Raw genomic sequence first — 20,891 nt, forward strand, 5'->3', positions numbered from 1 at the left:
CCCCCCCCCCCAGCATACGACAACTGCATTCTTGTGTTTACACGGGCTGAACTAACAGCTAATACACGCTGCATTTGGACACAGCCTTGCTGAACAGAAGCAAAACTGCAGTGATCTGTGACTGAAATTTGGAGTGCTTTTATGCCAAGCATGCTTGTTTCTGATTTCCTAAGGTTTCTTTGGGGTTGACTGGCAAGATTTTGGGACAAAGGGGGTTAGAAGTGACCACAAAATTCCGTTGTTTTTCAATTAACTTTCTGTAGCTTGGTTATCTGCTTCAAATATTTGTATTTAAGAAAGAAATGTTAATTAAGAGAAAAAAACAAAAATTGTATATCCAAAATGACAAAATGCTTTTGAAATTTCACGTGGTACAGGCTCAACTGTGTTTGAGGGAAATGGCCATGCTTTTAACAGACTCTCACTGTGACAGCAACTGCCTTGGGGCATTCTGTGGTTAGGGATAACAATTACGCTTCTACATTATTTTTCTACTCATCGGTTCCAGGAGTCTAACAAAATACATTTTTCATGGCCATTGTCACCCAAGGGCTGTGTGTGTGTGTGTATAGTAAATATATATCTTATTTGCTTGAGCAGCAGTGTATACTTCGGTAATGGTTGCAGTGCTGCTGGGCTGGGAAAGGGTGTGTCAGAGCCAACAGTTCCCAGTGCTTCTGTGGGAGCTGAAGAACCCTCATTGCTGTTCTTTCTAAAATCATCTGTCCATTGTACCAAAATGCTCTCGCTAAAATCAGGTATATGGATAAAGCCCTTAGAGAAAGGGCAGGGGTACCATAGGCAAATAAAGCATGTCTGAGATGTGTTTAAAACCTTGGCTTGAGCCAAGTCTGTATGCTGTATTATAATTATATGGTTACTGCCTGCTCAACTGATTTCTGCTTTTATGAGCTGCCAGGAGCGGTCTAAAGAAGCAGGGTCTGCACTGACTCTGGGAGTAATGCATTTTTACAGTGAGACATAGCAGAAACCCCCATCATCTAGGCTTCAGCATAGTTACAAAAAGTATGTCAAACTTCACATACGCCCCACAGGGAAGTTTCTTTAGTGGCTTAGAAAGGGATTATACTATAGCTACAATATATTTTAGTTGGTAAGCGGTACATTCCAGCATGACTTTGTAGTCGGTAATGACTTCAAAACAGCAGTTGATGGTGGGTTTATTTTCATTTTTAAACCAGTGACTTTGCTGTGTATCATAGAGTAGTGGCCGTTGCTGTTGAGAAACACCTTGCTTGAAGACAAAATTCAGATCTGCTCCTGAATTGGAATTTTGATTCTTTTACTACAGAATTTGGCAAAATTAGAAAGGACCTGGGATTACTGTTAATGTGATTACTAAAGGAAAGATGAGACATAGAGAGCCGCTGAAAAACTTATTCATCCTGAGTTCTGTGCTCTTCTGTTCTGTACGGTCACTGACATGTGAATGAGGTATACTCATGGTAGTGATGTGACTTTTCTTGTCTAAGGAGTCTGGATCCAGGAGGATATAGATGCTGACATCTTGATTAATGATGATTCTGGGGGAGATTTTTCCCCTATGAGCATTATGTGTTTGTAAAAATGTTCCTCGTGAGGTTTTCCTTGATTAACACAAAACAAATCCTAAAATTTTGACCCCCAAACTGGAAGAAGCTGGAATAGAAGTAGTAGTAAACATGAGATGAAAAGAGGGAGAATGAGTCCACCAGTGGGAGGGAGCAGCTTAACTACTGGAGAGGTTGCCAGGGTCTCAGTACGAGGTAAGGCTCGCTAGCAGTCAGTCACAAAGGAAGGGACCTGCTTGCCTCTTGACTTACGTATCCATCATGTAAATTTGTAAATAAAGCAGTTTGAAGAAGCTCTTTGTACTAGTTTATTTTCACTTAGTCCCTACAGTGTGTATCTTGGCTATTTTCCAAAAAGCTGCAAAGTAACTAGACTTTATTAAAGTTCACTTGAACTTCCATCATTGTTTAATGGAAAGGTTGTATACCTGCACTGGAAATACTCTCAGACACAGAGCCAACAAACCATGGCAGAGGATTGTCTTGCAGTCTTTGGAGAAATCCTTGTTGATTCTTTAGTTACTGATGTTCACCACAGTGCAGAGCCATTACCTTGAAAACAGGAAGTCAGAGAAAGGCTTAATGAGGAAAGACAGCATCATACAATTGAGGAAGAACTTTTTAAACTAAATGCTTTTAAAACCACTGGTAGCTCTAGCCAAGGTTAAATGAAATGTTCCCCCATGCCTTGTGTGTCCTTCTTTCCAGAACAGTTCCCATGACTTTCATAGGCCAGGACTTGAAGACCATATTAATATTGCAGTTACTCATCTAGCACCTAAACATGCATGAAGTTCTACTGTAGCAAGAACGTGACAGCAGGATGAGATGTCCTGAGATGCAAATAGACAGGTATAAATAGCAGAGAGAATCATGAGCTCATTACTGCTAAAATACTTGTAAAAAAGATGGGCTCTCAAGAATTTAATCAAGGGGTAAAAAATGCTTTCATTGAAGTACAACTGCCATTTCAAATGAAAGAACTTCTGGAAGAGAGCAGGAAAATATAGTGAGGAAAAATGTAGATCTCAAAGGTATCGCGTGGCAAGGAGTGTGGTGGATTGCAGGAATCAACTAAAATTGGTTATATAGAGAGCATGAAGTCTTGAGGAATTTAAGTTAGAGAAGAAATCTGAAATGTATCCAAGCAAGAACCTAGTGTAAACCTCTGCAGACATTTCCACTAATTTGGATAGCGACTGTCAGGAACAGGGGAAAATAAATGAGGAATAAAAAAAGATAGCAGCAGCAATCAATTTAATGTATAACAGGAGTGGAGCCTATAGATGTATGAAAAGTTAGAAAAAGTAAAAACTGCGTTGCTGACATGGTGGAGGAAAATGCTGTGGTGAGGTCTGTGGGATATGTGTTAATTAAAAAGCAAAGGGCAAAACACTGAAGATAGCAATGTTCTTGCCAGGTGATATTGAAGAGATGGTGTTCAGAGGGAGTGGCTAGACAGCAGCAGTAATTAGGCTTGAAAATAGGTTGCTGAGAGACATTGTTTTTAAGGACAGATTAGATAAGGACAGATGAGATAAACACCTTTAAAGGACAGTTTGGGTATTGGTGATTGTGCTACTGGGTAAGAATATGGTGTAGAAGACCTCTAGTAACTGTTTCTTCTTTGATAAAAGGGTAATTTTAGTTCTGAATGTAGTTGACTGGTAGTGGAACACATTGTAGAGAAGCAGGGAAAATATGATGTAAAGGGGATAAGTCAGCCTAAGAACTTAAAAGGGGGTTTTTTTTGAATTCCAGAGATGCTGTAAGAAGGCTTTTCCATTTGCTTTCTGGTCTTCTTGCCTCACATTTCTGTTTCTGCACTAATGGATAAGTGTTTGAAAATACTCTCAAGAAGAAGATGATAATTCTCAACTTCATATGACATGTATTCCATTCCACAAAACACTGATATTTTATTTTTTTTTTAGAGAACCCTATGCGAGAGAGCAAGGGAAGGTGTTCTGCCAAACTGTCCTCTAAAATTGCTTTTTCCAGGACCGATGTTAAATGTACATAGTTACCTGTGAACTGTAACTTCACAGAGAGGATAATCACAAAACATATATGACCACCATAATCTTGTTTACTTTGAAAACAATACAACATTGTACTAGAACAATTCATGATGTTCAAAACACGTGGTATTTTAGCAGCAGCTGGTAAATGAGAGCATGCTTTATGAAATTTCATTTTTCAGCACTGAATTGAATTTTTAGACTAGAGAAGTTCAAACTTCTAACCAAAGGCTGGCAAAGTGAGAGGAGGGAGACAGAGGTTAGATTTGTCACCAACATATCTCTTGATACATACATCGTGGTTGCTACCAAGTAAATCCCACATACACAGTCTATTTTGTTCTTTGCCTTTACTTGTAAGTGTTTCTTTGTGATATATCTGGTGGTTTACCTGTTCTCCACGGGTTATTGACAACTGCAGATCTGAAGCCAGCTTGGCATAGCTGCTAGGCATTTTCCAGACTAGACCAGGAGTTCATCAGCTGTTAACATGCAGTTGTCTCGCACTCCCAGGGAGGTAATAATCATTCCAAAGCTATCAGATGCTGTAATTATCAGTGACCATCATGGCTGCTAATACTGGTGGCAGAGAGGGTTGTGTCAGTCCTGATCGTTTATCAGTTTCCTCCCCGCCAAATCACAGGCCTCCCCTACAGTGGCATCAGCAGTAATATCAGTAGCAGCTGGCTGTGATTTTTCTCCCTTGCTGCAGCTGCCGGAGCCAACTCCACCCAAAGGACGACAGAGAAGCTTGTCATATGAATGACTTTGCAGGCAGTAATGTGAAATGGCAACTGAGAGAAATAGGGGTTTTCCTTGGAGAATCTTTTCAGTCAGACTAAAAGTTCAGCTAATTATGATTTAAAGTTCAAACCTCCGTGACTGTTTCCTGCCTAACGAAACCTGCAGTCATTTTTAGAGTCTGTGCCTACAATTAAGAACATAATTGAACTCTCTTTTGTATGCACTGGCTTGGGACTTTCCAGTTCCTCTACATGACAACACTGGCTGCATTATATAATGTAGCAATCTTATTTCAGTACAATACCCTTCAACCCTCACATTGTGAAACAGAAAAAGATGACGGAAAGTAGTTGAAGAATAATCTACAATTTTAGCAATTACTAACATGGAAGCTCAAGCAACCTTGCCAATTCAATGTAAAAATCACAGAGAAGACCTGAATTTTACTGACATTTGCAGTTTGAAAAATGCATTGCTTCACTTCTTTCTTTCTTTCCATTGATGACTGAGCTAGGCTCAGTAGCTGGAAGCTCTAAGAGACTGCGTTGTGTCTTTGCAAAAAAAAAAAAAGGAAAAAAAAAAGAAAAAAATCAGACATGCAGCAGCTGTGGTAATACTTCCGTCTCTGTTTCTGCTAATGATACTGTTCCAAAAGCAATGTGAGATGGTTATAGAAGAGGTTGCCAGGTTACAGGCTGACAGCTGCCTAGGAAAAGGGTATTAGCCAGCAATCATCAACTACACAGTTAATGTCTGTTTTACTAAATATGTGCTTTTGTAAACAAGAAGCTGCCCTTGACAGAATGTATAAAAGTAAAAAAATCTGCTGTGACATAGCTTTTGTTGATTATATATGTCTCAAAGTGGCAGCATGTTAGCAAAACAGGTTCTCAGAAGTGTATTTCCCGGGGGGGGGGGGGTGGTGGTGGTGGGTTTTTGTTATTTTTGTTAATGGAAAGGTGTCTGTAAAGAAGCAGGGTGTGGTGTGGTTGGGTAGCTGTAATGAATAGTTTCTTGTAGTGTTCCTGTACAGAAGTGAAATGTTAACTGGAGCTCAGCATATAGTCTATGGCCACCCAGGACCCTGTGGGCAGATGTGAGTGAGCTCCGTCCAAGCAGCAAGCAGGCTGCTATCAAAATTGGGGTCTAAAAGTCAAGCACCAACCTTAAGGTAGCAACATCTCTGAGAGGATATATCTTGCCACCAGGGAGGCTTATGAACAAGGGATTGGTATCACACTTGCCAAAGCAGCATGACTGCTGCCGTTTTCAGAGGGCAGGCGGAGCCCACATGCCCACCCAAAGCAGACGAAGCAAGCTGGCAGCTGCTGTTCCTACAGAAATTGTAAATGCAATAGTTCAGCAGTGCCGGAGGGGTGATTGTGATGGTAGTGATTAGTCATCTACCTACTCTTTGCCATTGGCAGATGCACATCTTATAGATAAGATGGAGTATCCCTATCATGGAATGAGGAGACTAAGGGACTGATACAGTACATCATCGCTAGGGGCAGCAAGATCTTCCCAACTCCACCAAGTTGCTCCAGGTGAAGCTTCTGCACAAGGAATATGGAATAGTTAACTGGGTAGGTTCAAGGGAAAGTAGTATTTGCCAATTATAAAGAAACATGATTCATTAATAGTGAAGACACTGAGGGTGAGGTCTGAACTCATCTTGATGTTTTGCTTTCACTCACTTCCCTGTTCTTCCTCCTCCTGCTTGATTAGGTGTCCTCAATTAATTTACAGGTCCTTTCCCTTTTCTGTCATTTACTCGGGCATGTAAGTGTAGGAAAAAAGCCTCCTTTGCTAATGAGTCTTTGTATTTATAAATGTGGGGTTTTGTTCTCTGTTCCTATATATTGCTTATGCATAAATTCGACATACAGGAACATTTAGGAATGGAAGTGAAATAATATATATTCTGTTCAAATCAATTTCTCCAGTAGCAGTGCTGTAAAAATCAGATAAAACTTTTCTTTGTCTCTCTGACAGTTTTAGCCTTTTTACCTGTGTGTGCTGTCTACACACACTGAAGACGAGCAGCTATTTTCAGTTCAATAGCACTTGGTTCCTCTTAGAAAACAGTGAATGCAAAGTATAGTTTTCTTAAAAAATTCTTATTCAAGACTTATCCTTTTATGGTTAGGAATGTTTGAAGCTGTTTGTCAAATGAGAAGTGACTTAAAACTTTTGTCCTACTGTCAAATTTAACTCTTCTTTAGGTTCAAGGACTTTAAAATTGATTGAATAATTAACTGAAGAACAATGTCTTAAATTTAGTCAAGTTTCTCTCCTGTTTGAAGCAATGCTTCCTAGTGATCACTATCAGCTATCTTCTTGATATCTTGGAGTTATTTGTACATAATGGCTTGATACTCTGGGAAAGCTGAGTGCTGAGAGACATAAAATGACCCAGAAAGTCAGAGGAGGAGCCAAGAATAGACCCGCTGTCTCTAACCTGAAGATGGGGCCCCGGTCATGATGCCAGAAGGCCACGTGGCACACATTATCTAGCAGCGACATATTTTGTGTTCACACTGAACAAAGCACAACATTAACTGGCTTTTAAAACAGTGAAGCAGAGGCGATCTTAGAGCATTGTGGAAGGGTAAGACCAGCACAGTTATTAATTTTTTTCAGAGCATCTCTAGGCATAAGTGCTAGACAGCATTTTCTGTCTCTGTGGGTTCACGTGGATTAGAGAAAAGCCCAATCATCCAGTTTTCCAGGACAAGGCATATCCTGTGACTCGGAGATTACTAAGGCCAATGACTGAATCCAAATTTGTTTTCTGTTAACACTTTGCTGAGAGTATATTTTTATCCAGGTAGTTCATATAACAAGTAGTTTGTGTTTCTTTCTAGACCTGGAGATCTTTATCTTGTTCTTTTGTATTTCCTAACTGTTATTTATATACATGCCAGTGGGAGCCAGCCCTATTATAAATTAGTGTAGAGCAGAACAATGCAAGACTGGTAAAATGTTGCAACAGTGCCCTGAAAGATCAGTGCAATTTCTATCCAAAATTTTGCATTTCCAAATGAATGAATTCTTTAATTAATTTCCTTTGCTGAGTAAAGGAGGAAAAGTTCAAAAAACTCTCTCCACCCGACTAGGTTACCCTTCAAAATAAAATACAGACAATGTTATTTTCTTCAATTGCTTCTATGTTGTCACAATCCCATTTAAAAAATAGAGCATAGCCACAGCATTAAAAGACTTGGGCCCAACAGGGGTTATATCCATTAATAACCTACAAGGGTGTTTGTTGGTAACATCTACTTGATGATACACATCCACATCTTCAAAGCTCAACGAAATGCAGTGGTCTCTCCTCAATATATCCTACAGCACCTTAAACAGTTGAACATTTGCCCAGTTGAAGAGGTTGCCCAGAGAGGTAGTGGAGGCCCCATCCCTGGAAGCATTCAAGGCCAGGTTGGACGGGGCTCTGAGCAGCAATGTAGCTGTAAATAGATCATTTTCTCCTGAGTTCCAGCCTGGCGTTCCATCAACAAGATCAGTGCCTCTTTTGCTTGAATTTCAGAAAGCAGCTATGATTTCGCATACAGGGCTATTTCAGCTGAAATAAGCATTATTATTATTCGTAAGAAAAAAGTCCTTGTGCAAACATTCTTCTACTGGTGCAGAAGTGAACAAGAGTATGGAGGACTGGAGCATTCTCTGGAAAGCTCTTATCTTAAAAACAGGAAACTCTTCAGTTACTAATGTTTTGGTAAGCCATCACTGAGCCTGGCTATGTGATCCTTACTTCAGATGGACAATCTGTGTGAGAAAATACTCTTTATGAGTAAGAGCTAAGTATTTCCCTAATTTTTTAAACACCCTTACAACCCATTGTTTGCAGACCTGCACTGAATGTATTAACAGTACCAGTCAAATACTTTATCTGACTTTATTACTCATACTCATAGCACTCAGGCCATGGCACTTTATCAACACCAGTCACAATCATATTGCTGTTGACTCACAGCAATTGCAAGGCAACATATTAACACCTTTTTTTCCGCCCCTGACATGGTACAAATGTATCCACAATGACAGTCATAGCAACATGTTCAAGTCCTAATGTAAGCCTGTCTTTTGCTTTTTAATTTAACTGGTTTGGTATCTTGAAATGATTGTTATATTGGGAGATAACCCAGTATCAGAGGAAATAGTTTTAAGAGTCAGCTGAATTAGCAGTGCTTAGAAAGTCTAAGACACACTTTCAGACTGTTCAAGAAAGATAAATGAGATCTATACACAATGACTGGTAGCAGATCATCTGGAAAAGTGGTTCCATGCTGCGTCAGCTGCTTCTGCTGTTCCTAAGAGAGAGATCAGCTTTGTTTAAAAAACTTCCTGCTTTTATTTTTTGCAAGTATGTGGTGAGACCACCTTCTGATTTCAGAGTCCTTTAGTGGCTTGCTTTCCTTTTCAGCTCTGATACAAGCTTACTGGTCTCAATCCATCTTTTCCACTGTATACAGTTCACTTTTAATATTCGTTGTCATGTGGTAATAATGGGTCACACAAGAACAAGTTTTTGCTTTCTCTAATATACTTGACAGACAACTCAAGGAATTTTGCTTCAAGAATGTAAGTAATTTCCTTGGGGGAAGAAAAATCTTATGGTGCTGTGTTACTAACAAATTGCTACCTATATAGGTTTTTCTGTTTATTAAGATGGCTTATTTCTGATTTCCTATTTAAATTGACTCTTGCTTAGAGTGAAACTGTTGTGAAACTCACAGTACCTGAACTGAGGTCTGTCACTGTGCCATTTGCCATTCAAACGTTGGTTTAATTCTGGGTCTTTTTGTAAAATACAGGTATATCTCATTAAAACAGAAGATTACTAGAATCAGCGAGCATCACAGCAAAATTGCTGACTTCACAAGGATTCTAGAACTTTTGGGAGACAATGATGCTTCACTATTTGAGGATGATTACATGCAAACAGTAGTGCATTGCCCATACATAGCTCCACTGCCTAAATATATGTAGCATTTAATGTACTATTTTAACTCACAGAATATCAAGGCCACACTGCCAATGCCTCTTTCCCATTCTTCCCTCAGACAAGTGAATCTTCACTGCCTCTCATGAATGATTAAGTTTAAATAAACTTTTTTTTAAAAAATAGGAAAAAATGTATAAACCGCAAGGCATACCGTTATTCTCACCACATCTGTGATAGCGACAGCATTGTGTACATACCAATATTAATTGCAAGCTCTAGTTATTAAACATTTCTTTTTACTAAACCAATTATGAAAGATTCAAAACTAAGACTGTAAGAATTATTAAAGAAATTTAACTGAACATCTAGCTTGGTATACAAATAAGCTGCATGCATCTTAGGAAAGTTTCTTGCTAGTCAGTATTTTCAGTATAAATCTCAAGATTCTTGAAACAGTAGTATATGGATGGATAAAGTGACACAGAGTCCAGAAAAGGGAAACATTTTGACACCAAACTTCCTAGAAGTTGCCTAGGATTCTGGTCTGGCCTAGGGATTCTGGTTATAGACTATGGCATCCTGCTCTTCTGGTATTAGGGAAAAAGCAGAGGGAGTAGTGGACGTGACAGTGTTCTCATCCATCGTCAGAATCTTGTACTGATTTAAGATAGCATAAGACATTTCCTACTGATCTCTGTAGATTCTAGATGAGATTGGTTAAGTAGATTGAGTTTATCACTACATGTTTTTTTTTTTTACAAAGTGATCATTTTCAAAGGTAGCTTTTTGTTTGAACCATACTTACTTCAGATCCCAAGCCAGCCCTTTCTGCCAATGAAAATCTTAAGTTTGGGGTTTTTTCCACTCTTACTCTGTGCTAATATTTCCAGAGTAAAATTTCAAGACCTTCAGCAAGTGAAAACAAAATGTGCATTTCACAAGTTTTTTTTTTTTTTTTTCAATAGTATGTAGTATGCTTCCCAATACTCCTAAGAGCACCATGGTTGCCATCCTTCTACTGAAGGTGCACTTATGGCTGGGTTTTTATGGAGAGGAACACATTGAGATCAACCCACTCTCCTGCTCTGAAACTGCAGTAGCTTGTGCACACAGGTGGATATGCAACTTCCATCTGTCATTACTGCCCGTGAATCAAGCTCTTCAGACTTCTTCCATGATCTGTTCTTCAGAGAATGCATTCTTCCAAGACTGTTTCTTTACTTTCTGATCCAGTATTTCTGATCTCTTCAAATTGCATCTATAAGGTCTCGTGGATAACAATGACCAGACAGCACTGCTATCAGAAGTTACTCAAAATACCACTGCGGAAAGAAAGCAAGGTTTCTGCTTTCTGCTAACAATTGATTCTAATAAGGAACTTTCTTCAGTGTTTGGTTTTGATTTGATTATCGTTCATCCAGTAATTTGTTAGGACTTAGAACTCTTCCATATTCTGGAGACCTTCAGAATGCAGATGGTACTATACCTTATTCTGCTTTTTTGTGAAAATCACAAATGTTCAAAAGTAGTGTTTTATCCATGTTTAAAACTGCAAAGTTACATACAAAGGTTACAGCTATATTTTTAATCTGAGATATCTGAATTTAGTATGAGTCATCAAATGATGCACTGCATTGGAGTATTCTGTTCTCCAGTTTGATTTCTAGCAGGCCAAATTCAATTGATTATTGGACAATATTTTAATCAATATGCAATTGACAGCTATGATCCCTGAATTAAGTGTTTAATATTGCGCTACTTTGTACGGTTCTGTAAATTCCTACAACCAACTTCTAAATCTTAATTTTCCCAGACATTTGAACAAAAAATGGACAGGGGTTGTGAAAGAAACTGGGATTCATCCGCGTTGTGGGGAAGCTGTGACTGGAATAAGTACTGATATGTCTCCTGTTTGGCCAGTCCTCTCCTGCTGTTATTTGTTCCTAGGAAGTCTGCATGGGTCGTTTGTCCTTTGACATATCTTACATTGTGAGGCATATTCTAAGCAGCCACCTTCTTTTGCATATGTCTGCCAGACTAATATTATCCTTGTTTTAACTGGCTGGCTTTCAGAGCTTTTAAAAAGACTCTTGGGGTTCCTTCCTCTGTTGTTTTCAAAGTGTTTTTTAAGGCAAAGTGGCCTTGTTAAAGTCAATAGATATTCTAATTATTCAACATCTTTTTTTTTTCTTTTTCAGTTTTGATCATTGCTTGCTTTTCTGTAATGAACTTAGTGTGCAAAGGAGTTTAAAATATTGAGAATACTTATTAGACGCTTTCCTGCATAACTCAGAAGAGCAGAGGAGATATAAAAAGCATAGCTTTTTTAGTTTAGAAATTGTTTGCCAAAAAATAAATAAAAAAATTTCAATATCGTGTGAAAAGTAGTTTCAAATCATACCTGGTATTATTATTGAGTGTTATTAAAATTCAAAATTGGTACTTTAATTGGACTTGTCAATCACAGGGCTGATTTTGTATTAATTTTTTATCTAAGTATCAGAACTTAAATCAAACTTCCTGTGACTTGTCAAAACTTAGATGGAGGCTGAATGTAAGAGCTGTAAGAACACAATAAAATAACAATGTAATAGTTCCTTGCTCTTACAGGATTCTTTATCAGTAAATCGAAAACTGCTTTATTAAGGAGGTTAGTTGCAAACTGAGGTAAAGAGAGATGAATTGGCTTATACAGGCTCAGTCGGTGGGTAAATGACAGAGCAGGGAATAGACATAAGGCCCTTTGAGCTCCAGGCTGGGGATCTGTCTGCTGAGCAACACTGTGCCTCACCTGCTCTTATCCCAAATGACTAAACAATTTGCTTTCAGTCAAACAATGAAAATCAGGCTCCAACAGTTATTCACCAGCTTTGTATCATGTATGTTTCTTCACCTGGATTGCATGGAACCGATCCCAACTGATTTGCTTCACAGTCCCTGTTACTCAGCCTTTGGGGTTGGACTACTGATTGTACAGCCTGAAGCTTTCCTAGTATCGACAGTGATGATTAAGTTTTCATCATCTTGAGGGGGGCATATCTGATAACTGTCTAATTCCAGGACTATGATTTCACTGCCTGCAATTTTTCCACTGAGGTGCCGCACAGCTGCACCATGTTCTAGTGGAGTTTGAAAACTTTCAACTCACTGTTGGGTGAAAGTATTACAAAAGGAGTAATATTAATGTCAGCAGCCAGGAAGTTTATTGTAAGTGATGACACTGTATAGGCTCACTCAGGATGTTTACCAGAGCAACAGTTGCCAAGCAGATAAAGTGTGTTTGGAAGATGCATTAGCAGATTTTTTTTCTTCCCACAGCAACTGCTGAGGAATGAAACATATTTCTTGTACTTCCATTTTGAGTGACTCTATGAATACTTGATTCGTTGATAGTGCCACCCCCACTTTTTAAAATTAGTCTTCAGGAAAGCTGTCAGATTAAGAGACTGAAGATTTTTGCCCATCGGTAACCAGATATGAGACAATGACTCGAGGCCAGCAGGAAGATGGGTTAAGAAGAACAATTTCAAGGGAAGTCAACAGCTTGAGCTTTGTCCCACATCCTGTTTCCAATGTGCTCTTACTGAAGTAACACAGAAATATAAGGAATGCTTAACATTTGGTGGAGAAAGGAGATCCTCCTATGGCAGTGCATCCCTCTCTGGCTACTGTCTATATCCCCAGCCACATCTCTCCTTTTCATCTCAGAGATCTACTTGAGCCCACTTGGAGCACAAGGTTAGCATGGCTACGTCTTGACTTTTTATGTAGTTAACATCATACAGGAGAAGGAGTAGGCTACTATCTTATTTGCCTTTTCAGCCCAGATGACTAGGTACCCAAATATAACTGGGTAATAGCAACAGCTTTGGTGCAACTTCAGGGAAAGTTCTGATTTTGTACCTTTGGTTCTATGGAGAGACATCTCCACTTTCTTTTCACTGCACCCAACTACTAAGAACATGTTGCCTCTATTATGTCTCTGTATGCAGGCACTGCTTGCAACATGCAGGTAAATCCCTTTTAAAGTGTTTTCCTGGACTTTATTGTCTTTAAAAAGACAGGAGAGCAGAAAATTCCTCCCCCGCCCCCAAATATCAGAAATCTATTAGGTGTACAACTATGTTTTTTCTTTTCTCTCTCATGAAAATTTTCAAGACTTAGAACATTTTCCCATGCCAAAGTGAAATGAAAATATGAAATTTTTAAAATTTCTACAGCAAAATTTTGGACTGGGTTCCTCAAACCATCTGCTTGTATTGCAATCATGTAAACATTTCAACTTAACTTTCTTAAATTGTTTTATTTATTTTGTGCAAACTAAGTTTCAAAGTGAAAGCCAGTCTCAAACTGAAAAACAAATCCCTTGTTTTGCTTTATTTAAGCATCCACAAGGAATACTTTGAAAACTGAAAATATGGTTTATTCCCACTAAATCTGGAAATGTATTTCCTATAAATAATTTTAGGTTTCACAACTTGGCAATACCCCGAGGAAAGCATTTCACCTGACAACTCCCAAGAATCTGTAAAGCCTTACTTCCACTGTCACTATTTGGAGAAGCCCCGCTTATGGTGTAGGTGACTCATTTCCATGTTTGTTTCTCTACTTTTTGTAGAGAATGGTGGCTGTGAGAATATCATACCTGGGAGAACAGAAGAAGATCACCCAGCCACACTAAATGACTATACATGTCGCTTGATCCTTGGTGCTTTTTTGTTACGGTGGTAAAGGACTGCAGCCTCATAGACACATGCTTGCTTAACTCATGTGGATCCTGCAGAATCTGACTTCTAAATTTTGATCGGCGTGTAGTCATCCCAGTTTAGAGTCCGATTTTCCCAGCACAATTTTCCTTCCCTCGCCAAGCCCCGAGGGATTCAGGTATAGGTGTGTTTTAATGATGTCGACACATGTGTATTAGTGACTGGGGCTGGGATTGATGAATCATTTTACATAACCAATCCAGTGGTTTTCATCACTGCTGACCTGGGCTTTAGTCCAACTTGTGGCATAAAGGTGGGAGCCTCTGTGTACTATTACAGTTGTCTGGGCTGCAAATTGCTTTGGTGAATGGTTTTACTAATAGGCTCTAAAGAAATGGTGGAATACTCAGTACATAATAGTGCCACCCAGGCCCGTGTGTAGTGTAGTGTACTAGGTAACTGCTGAATGATATTTTTGTACATTCGTGTTCTTCCAGGTGTCAAAATGGCAGTAATTGGGCTATCTCAGTATATCTATTGACAAAATGTCTTGGATCCTGAAATGTTTCATGAATCCATCCCATATGAAATTCTGTTTTCAGAGGACATTTCCTCTAGTCAGGAGTAATATATGGGTTCTTATTCAGCCATAAAATAGTTTTCATGAGAAACATTTAAAAAACCAAACATCAGCTGGAGATAGGTCTGAACTGAGAGCCGAGATCTGAACTGTCCAGGCCTCCTCAGACCTTAGGACTCATATGGTGCAATTTCTAGATTTGCCTGGAGAGGAACCATAGTTACTAGGAGTCTCTACATTTTAAACAGGTGTTAATCTGTTTCTATTATGCCATTTTTTCCTACTTCATTACTACCACGCATTAATGCAGGTGCTAATATTCAAAACGTAGATATCAATGCTAAGCTAATGGTGGTTCCTGTTCAGAAGTGACAATACAGGATTAAATAACTTGTAATTATAAGGAAACGTTTACCCATGTATATCTGCCTAGAGCTTGAAATCTGTTTAGTAATTTTAGAACAAAGTTCTTAACATAAATGTAAAAGCTATATTCTATTAGAGCAAACAGAGAATGAAAACTACCTGCACCATCAAAACCCTCGTTCTGTCCCTGTTTTCAGCCCCAGTTATCACATCCTGGTGACATATCAATCATCTTGAACCACAAACCAAACAGAAAAATCCCCATGAGAACAGCACACTAACATTTCCTGGTTGCCATGCAATGCAGACTGTGGTTTTACCAAGAAGTCTGTTAACAACCCCGTGTCTAAGTATTCTTCTACATGTTTTCTTTTAAGGGGGAGGGGGGCACGGGTTTTGTACATCTTTGGCTTCATTTAATTTGACGTATGTCTGCAGTTGTTAAAATAACTTTTTTTTTTTTTTTAATATAAGACAGCATCCACCTTGAGAATGAAACCTCCAGGTATTGTCTTGAAAACAATGAAAAGCAGGGAGCAGCGCATGAAACATCCACACAGTGGATGAAAAATCTTTATGGAAAATCAACTCCAATGGGAAGATTTTGCATAACTTAGTGTTACTCATTATGCGTAAGGGTTGCAGAACCAGCGTGCAAATGGAGATTGCACCTGGCTTCTTCCTGTGACAGATTCTAACAAGCCTTGAGGATTACTAATCAGTGTGTAACTCACGCTTTCGTGAAAGGACAATGCTCTTTAGTCTGTCTCAGCCATTCTGTCACACCAGTGGGCTCTAGCTAGCAAACTGTCTGTGGAACTGGAGTTAGTGATTTTGGCTGAAAAGTATTAATGGAGCCTGGTTTAGATGTGTGAATGGCGATAGCAGAAAAGGGCTTGTATGCAGCTGCTTGAGACAGAGCACTAGAAATTCCAGGAAAGACAGGGAGAAATGTTCCATTAAGCCTATTTGTGTAAATAAGCCTATTTATTTTCAACAGTTGGAGTTCAAGGAATCGTCTGTCTAATACGTGGGATTCTGACTATGACTGGATGTCTGGGTGGTAATGGAGCATATATTGCAGTGGTTTAAAATTGTGAATGGGCTGAGGTTTGATCACATATGAATCAAATTCACTCTAAACCTGCTTTAGCAGGAGGGTTGGACTAGATGATCTCCCGAGGTCCCTTCCAACCCTTGACAAATTTAGGCTTGCCTTGTTCTATAGGGAAGAGACAATCAAGAAGGGAAAACTAAAGAGAAGCCTTTTTCCAGTCTGGGTCATTTATATTTAATACAGCGCATTGATTGGACAACTTCCAAAACAATGTTAGGCTTTAAATATGGAACATTTGGAGTCAAAGTAGAAGTCACTCACATGGCAGCTGTGAGAGCAGCTCCATCCCATAGCAGTAGTTGTAAGCCACATCCTTTTGTGCAGAGTTGTTATAAGAAAACATCTATTGTGATCTGCAACCTGAACATCCGTTGGCTGCATGTGTGACTTGTAGGTACACGTGGTGATAGCTTTTGAGCATGTGGTGCTGTTCAGCAAGGGGTGTGCCCGCAGAAGGTGTCTAGTCCATCAGCTATCCTCAGGACCAGCGCTGTGCAGGTCTGCATCTGCCACTTGTGGAAGCACTGCGCCTATTTCAGAATCATGTGTGGGAACTTGCTGAGACTACCATTCTATGTTAATCCACCAGCTTCTCCTCAGACTGTGAAACCCAGCCCTGTTGCGAGACATGAAGTTCTCCAGGAAAGAAAAATGCATTTGTTAGTGTTCTCTTCCACACAGGTTCCTCATTCTTGCCTTCAAAACCTCTCATGACAGGCTGTCATCAGAGAAATTTTAATGGAACTATTTTTCCCTGGAAGAAAACAGCTGTGTCAAAATAAAGGCATTTTGAGAAGACATGTTAGTCTTGCATAAATTTTACAAAAATAAAAATAAAACTCAGTATTTTTTTATAACGTGATTATAAAAATATTAAGAACTATAATAATCAAGGCTGTTAAACAGCTATACAATGTATATAAATTTTGTCTTCATTAAATGTTTTTGTCAGCCTAAATAATTGGGAGGGCAGGTGGGAGAAGAGATATTTTTTACGTTCTTTTTGTGGAAAGGCAATCCAAGTGACCATAATGATTAATTCTGTTGCCTGTAGTAAAAATATTTAAGATTGGATGCATAGCTTTTGAGCTCCTTTGGACAAGCAGTCATCAATAGTATTGGACTCCTACCTATGCTGCAAATAATGGTTGTCCTCTCATACACCTTACAGCCTGGATCTAATCTGGTATTATAGCTCCTTGATTGTTTCCTGTTACTTGTGGAATGGAGCAGTCCTTGCAGTTCACACCGAGTAGATACACTGTAGGTAGAATAACCCCAGTTTACCAGTGAACAAAAACAATTGAAGGAAGAGTGCATGCCTTGTTTACTATCATTTGCTTTCACGTATATGCTATAGAAGGAAATAGACCATCAAGAGAAAATGACATTAGGAAAGCTGCTTATTATTCGCATAGAATGTGTCAATGCAAATGTGCGTGAATCGCATTTTGGGTCTTTTAGGAAGACAGTTATTATATGGCATCTTTTATTTCAAATAGATGGCACAAACACCCCCTTTTAATAGTTGGAGAAGACTGGGCTATTTTTCATTTTCTTGCACGGGGAACTCCCACTAAAATTAAGATAAAAATTAGTTACACTCCTGTCTTCATTGGGAATAACCGGCTACTCCAATTAAGTGTGCTTTGCAGTTGTCATTCTAGTCTGGAGTAGCAACAACCTTTTTCTCTTGAGGGAAAGGTGGGGCAGGAGCAAAGTTAATTCACATTTCTTTGAAGCATCCTGATCTTTCCCCATTTTCTCCAGGCACATGATTATTCTTATTCATACTATTATTGTTGATGTTGTTATTATTAACTCTTTCTTAGCTGTTCCTGTTAAAAAAAGATGATAAACAAATTTTTATTTTTCCTCTCATTTTACTCAGTCACAGACTGTCCTTGGATTATACTGTTTTCCCACTGTACCTGTTGCATTGTGCAGGCAGTATCTTTCCAACATAAAGATGAATGGCATGTGATTTTAGAGCCTCTAGCTCTTATGCCTTTCTTTCAGTGTCTGTAGTGAATTGTATGAGGTGCTCCCCTTCCATAGGCTTTGCATGTACAGCATGTTCAGGGTTCCCAAGCTGAAGGCCAGAAAATAAATCATGCAACATACCTATGGCACCTAAATTTTTTTTTTATTTTATTCATTGTTTTTATCCTCATAATTCTTTCCATTGAAAGTTACTTCCATGTGCAAACCTTTGCAGTATTATTACATTACAATCTGTCTAAGACATCCTTTAATAATAATTAAAATAAACTTACTGCAGTACATATTGAAACTCTGACATGGAGTGGCAGTAAGATGTTTGTGTGTGAGCATGAGCTCAGCAAGAGAAAGCCTTTCAAAATGGAAGGAAGTACTGTCAAGGTGAATGAATAGGGAGCAAGAAGTTAATTCATGTGAGCTCTTATATAATGTGTATTTGATGCTTCTCTATCTGCCCCAGCAGTCTGAATAGGAAGAGCTTGAAGATTATCTTTCAGGGAGTGTTTAACAGCATAAAGTTTTTTTCTAGTTCAGAATATCTGTGCAGCTCAATTAGGTTTTGTCTCAGGCAGGTCATGCAACATCAAACTGATGCAAGCTTTCTGCTTTTGTCTAGCTACTAATGTTCCTTGAACTAGTTCTGAAACTTTGGATTGAGGTATATATTCATTTAAAAGGATTCACTGTGAAGGGATCACAATGAGATAATTAAGGAACCTTATGATCATAAAGGCTCTGATTACACACCATTTAATCTTTAAAAAATTCTGTTATGAATGAAATATTTTGTTTTCAAATACATTTGAATGTTTGGTTAGTTTTGCAGTAATGTGGCTTCCAAGACTTTCACAATGTATTTACATATTCTGTGTGTTATTGTTAACGGTATGTGTTGTGGTTTAACCCCGTCTGGCAACTTAGCACCACGCAGCCGCTCACTCACTCCCCCCACAGTGGGATGGGGGAGACAATCAGAGGAGTAAAAGTGAGAAAACTCGTGGGTTGACATAAAGACAGTTTAATAGGTAGAGCAAAAGCCACGCATGTAAACAAAGCAAAGCAAGGAATTAATTCCCTCCTTCCTATGGGCAGGCAGGTGCTCAGCCATCCCCGGGACAGCAGGGGTCCATCATGCGTAACGGTGACTTGGGAGGACAAACGCCATCATGCTGCATGTCCCCCCTTCCTTCTTCCCCCAGCTTATATAGTGAGCATGATGCCATATGGTCTGGAAGAGCCCTTTGGTTAGTTTGGGCCAGCTGTCCTGGCTGTGCCCCCTCCCAGTTTCTCATGCACTCAGGCAGAGCTGAGAGCTGAGAAGTCCTTGGCCAGTCTAAGCACTACCCAGCAACAACCAAAACATCAGTGTGTTATCAACATTCTTCTAGTACTAAATCCAAAACAGCACTATGCCAGCTACTAGGGAGAAAATTAACTCTGTCCCAGCAGAAACCAGGACAGTATGTTAAAAGATACATCACAAAACCATGTTGTATTGCTATTTTTGGAAAGGCTGAAGACTTGGGTTGTGTCTCAGCCCAAAGAAACGGTATACGAAGGTGATTGAAAAGTGCCGGCTCTCTTTCTGAATGAATCAGTAGCTGCTGCTTGTTGCTGGTTTGCATTGAAAGCGCTATACTTGAAAATAAATAATTTCAAGGTCTTCAGCGAAGCATTAAGTCCAATAATTTGTAATTCCTTTTTTTTCTTTTCTTTTGATAACAGAATTCAATGTAAGTTGCAGATATGGAGGAGTTTTTCACGTTGAGAAAAATGGTCGCTACAGTCTCACACGATCTGAAGCAGTTGAACTCTGCAGAGCTCTCAATAGTACCTTGTCAACACTAGAGCAGTTGAAGAAAGCTCACGAACTTGGATTTGAAACTTGCAGGTAAATAAATCCTTGAAAAAATAATATATCGCAACTAGTCCATCCATCCATGCTATAGTGTAATAATTATAGTTGACTTCATATAGCAGATAATTAAATGGCTGTATCAGTCCTCAAGTTATATTGTGTGATTAACAAAACATCTTTGTGCACCTGTATGTTTGCTCTGGGTCCAGTAATAAATAAGTCCTTTATTGCATATACTTTTTACCAATTATCTTTAAAAATCATAACCTCTGAGAGAAAAAATCTAAAGATAACAAAGATTGACAGTATAATAAGCTAATTAGGAAGATGTTCAGATCACACTGTATCACTGACTAATTGGTAAGATATGTATGTGAGAATTATTTATGATTTTTAATGACCTGATATAAGGTCAAAGACTGAAGATGGTATATACAGTATAGGGAACTCTGTCTTGTCAAGAAACAGTAAAAAGCAGAAAATGGTACTGTGAAGAGTGAACTCCTGACATCCCAGTGAAGAAATCACAGAATCATAGAATTGTTTAGGTTGGAAAAGACCTTTAAGATCGTCAGCTCCAACTGCTAACCTAACCCTGCCATCCCACCACTAAACCATAAATGGCCACAGTGTTAGTGCACTCTTATAATCTGTGAACGGAGAAGTTTCAGAAGACAGCCATAAAAATGATTAAAAAACCCAAAACCACATTGTCAAGTGACTTAATTACCCTCTGTAGTTAATGATGTATAGGGCAATAAATGCGGATAATACAGGCTCTTCAGTTTAGCAAAAAATAACTAGACCAAGAGACCAGGAGACTGGAAGTTACTCACAGTACATTTTGGATTAAAAAAATTGAGTACTAATACAACAAAATATGTAAGGATTAATAACTATTGGCCAAAACAACTTACAAGGGTTGTAGTAGATTCTTTGTCACACCAAATTTCTATCA

General features: G+C 38.9%; 1 protein-coding gene across 3 annotated transcripts in view; it reads left to right on the forward strand.

The window, feature by feature from the left end:
* Nucleotides 1-20,891, forward strand: part of CD44 (CD44 molecule (Indian blood group)) — a 56,699-nt gene that overhangs the window by 639 nt on the left and 35,169 nt on the right. For all 3 annotated transcript variants that reach the window (XM_035902933.1, XM_035902934.1, XM_009647542.2), the window contains exon 2: nt 19,801-19,966. In XM_035902933.1, coding sequence (XP_035758826.1) covers nt 19,801-19,966 — 166 coding nt within the window. The remainder of the gene's footprint in view (nt 1-19,800; nt 19,967-20,891) is intronic.

This window comes from Egretta garzetta, unplaced genomic scaffold (assembly GCF_000687185.1).
Source record: "Egretta garzetta isolate BGI_Z169 unplaced genomic scaffold, ASM68718v1 scaffold329, whole genome shotgun sequence".
Classification (NCBI taxonomy): domain Eukaryota; kingdom Metazoa; phylum Chordata; class Aves; order Pelecaniformes; family Ardeidae; genus Egretta; species Egretta garzetta.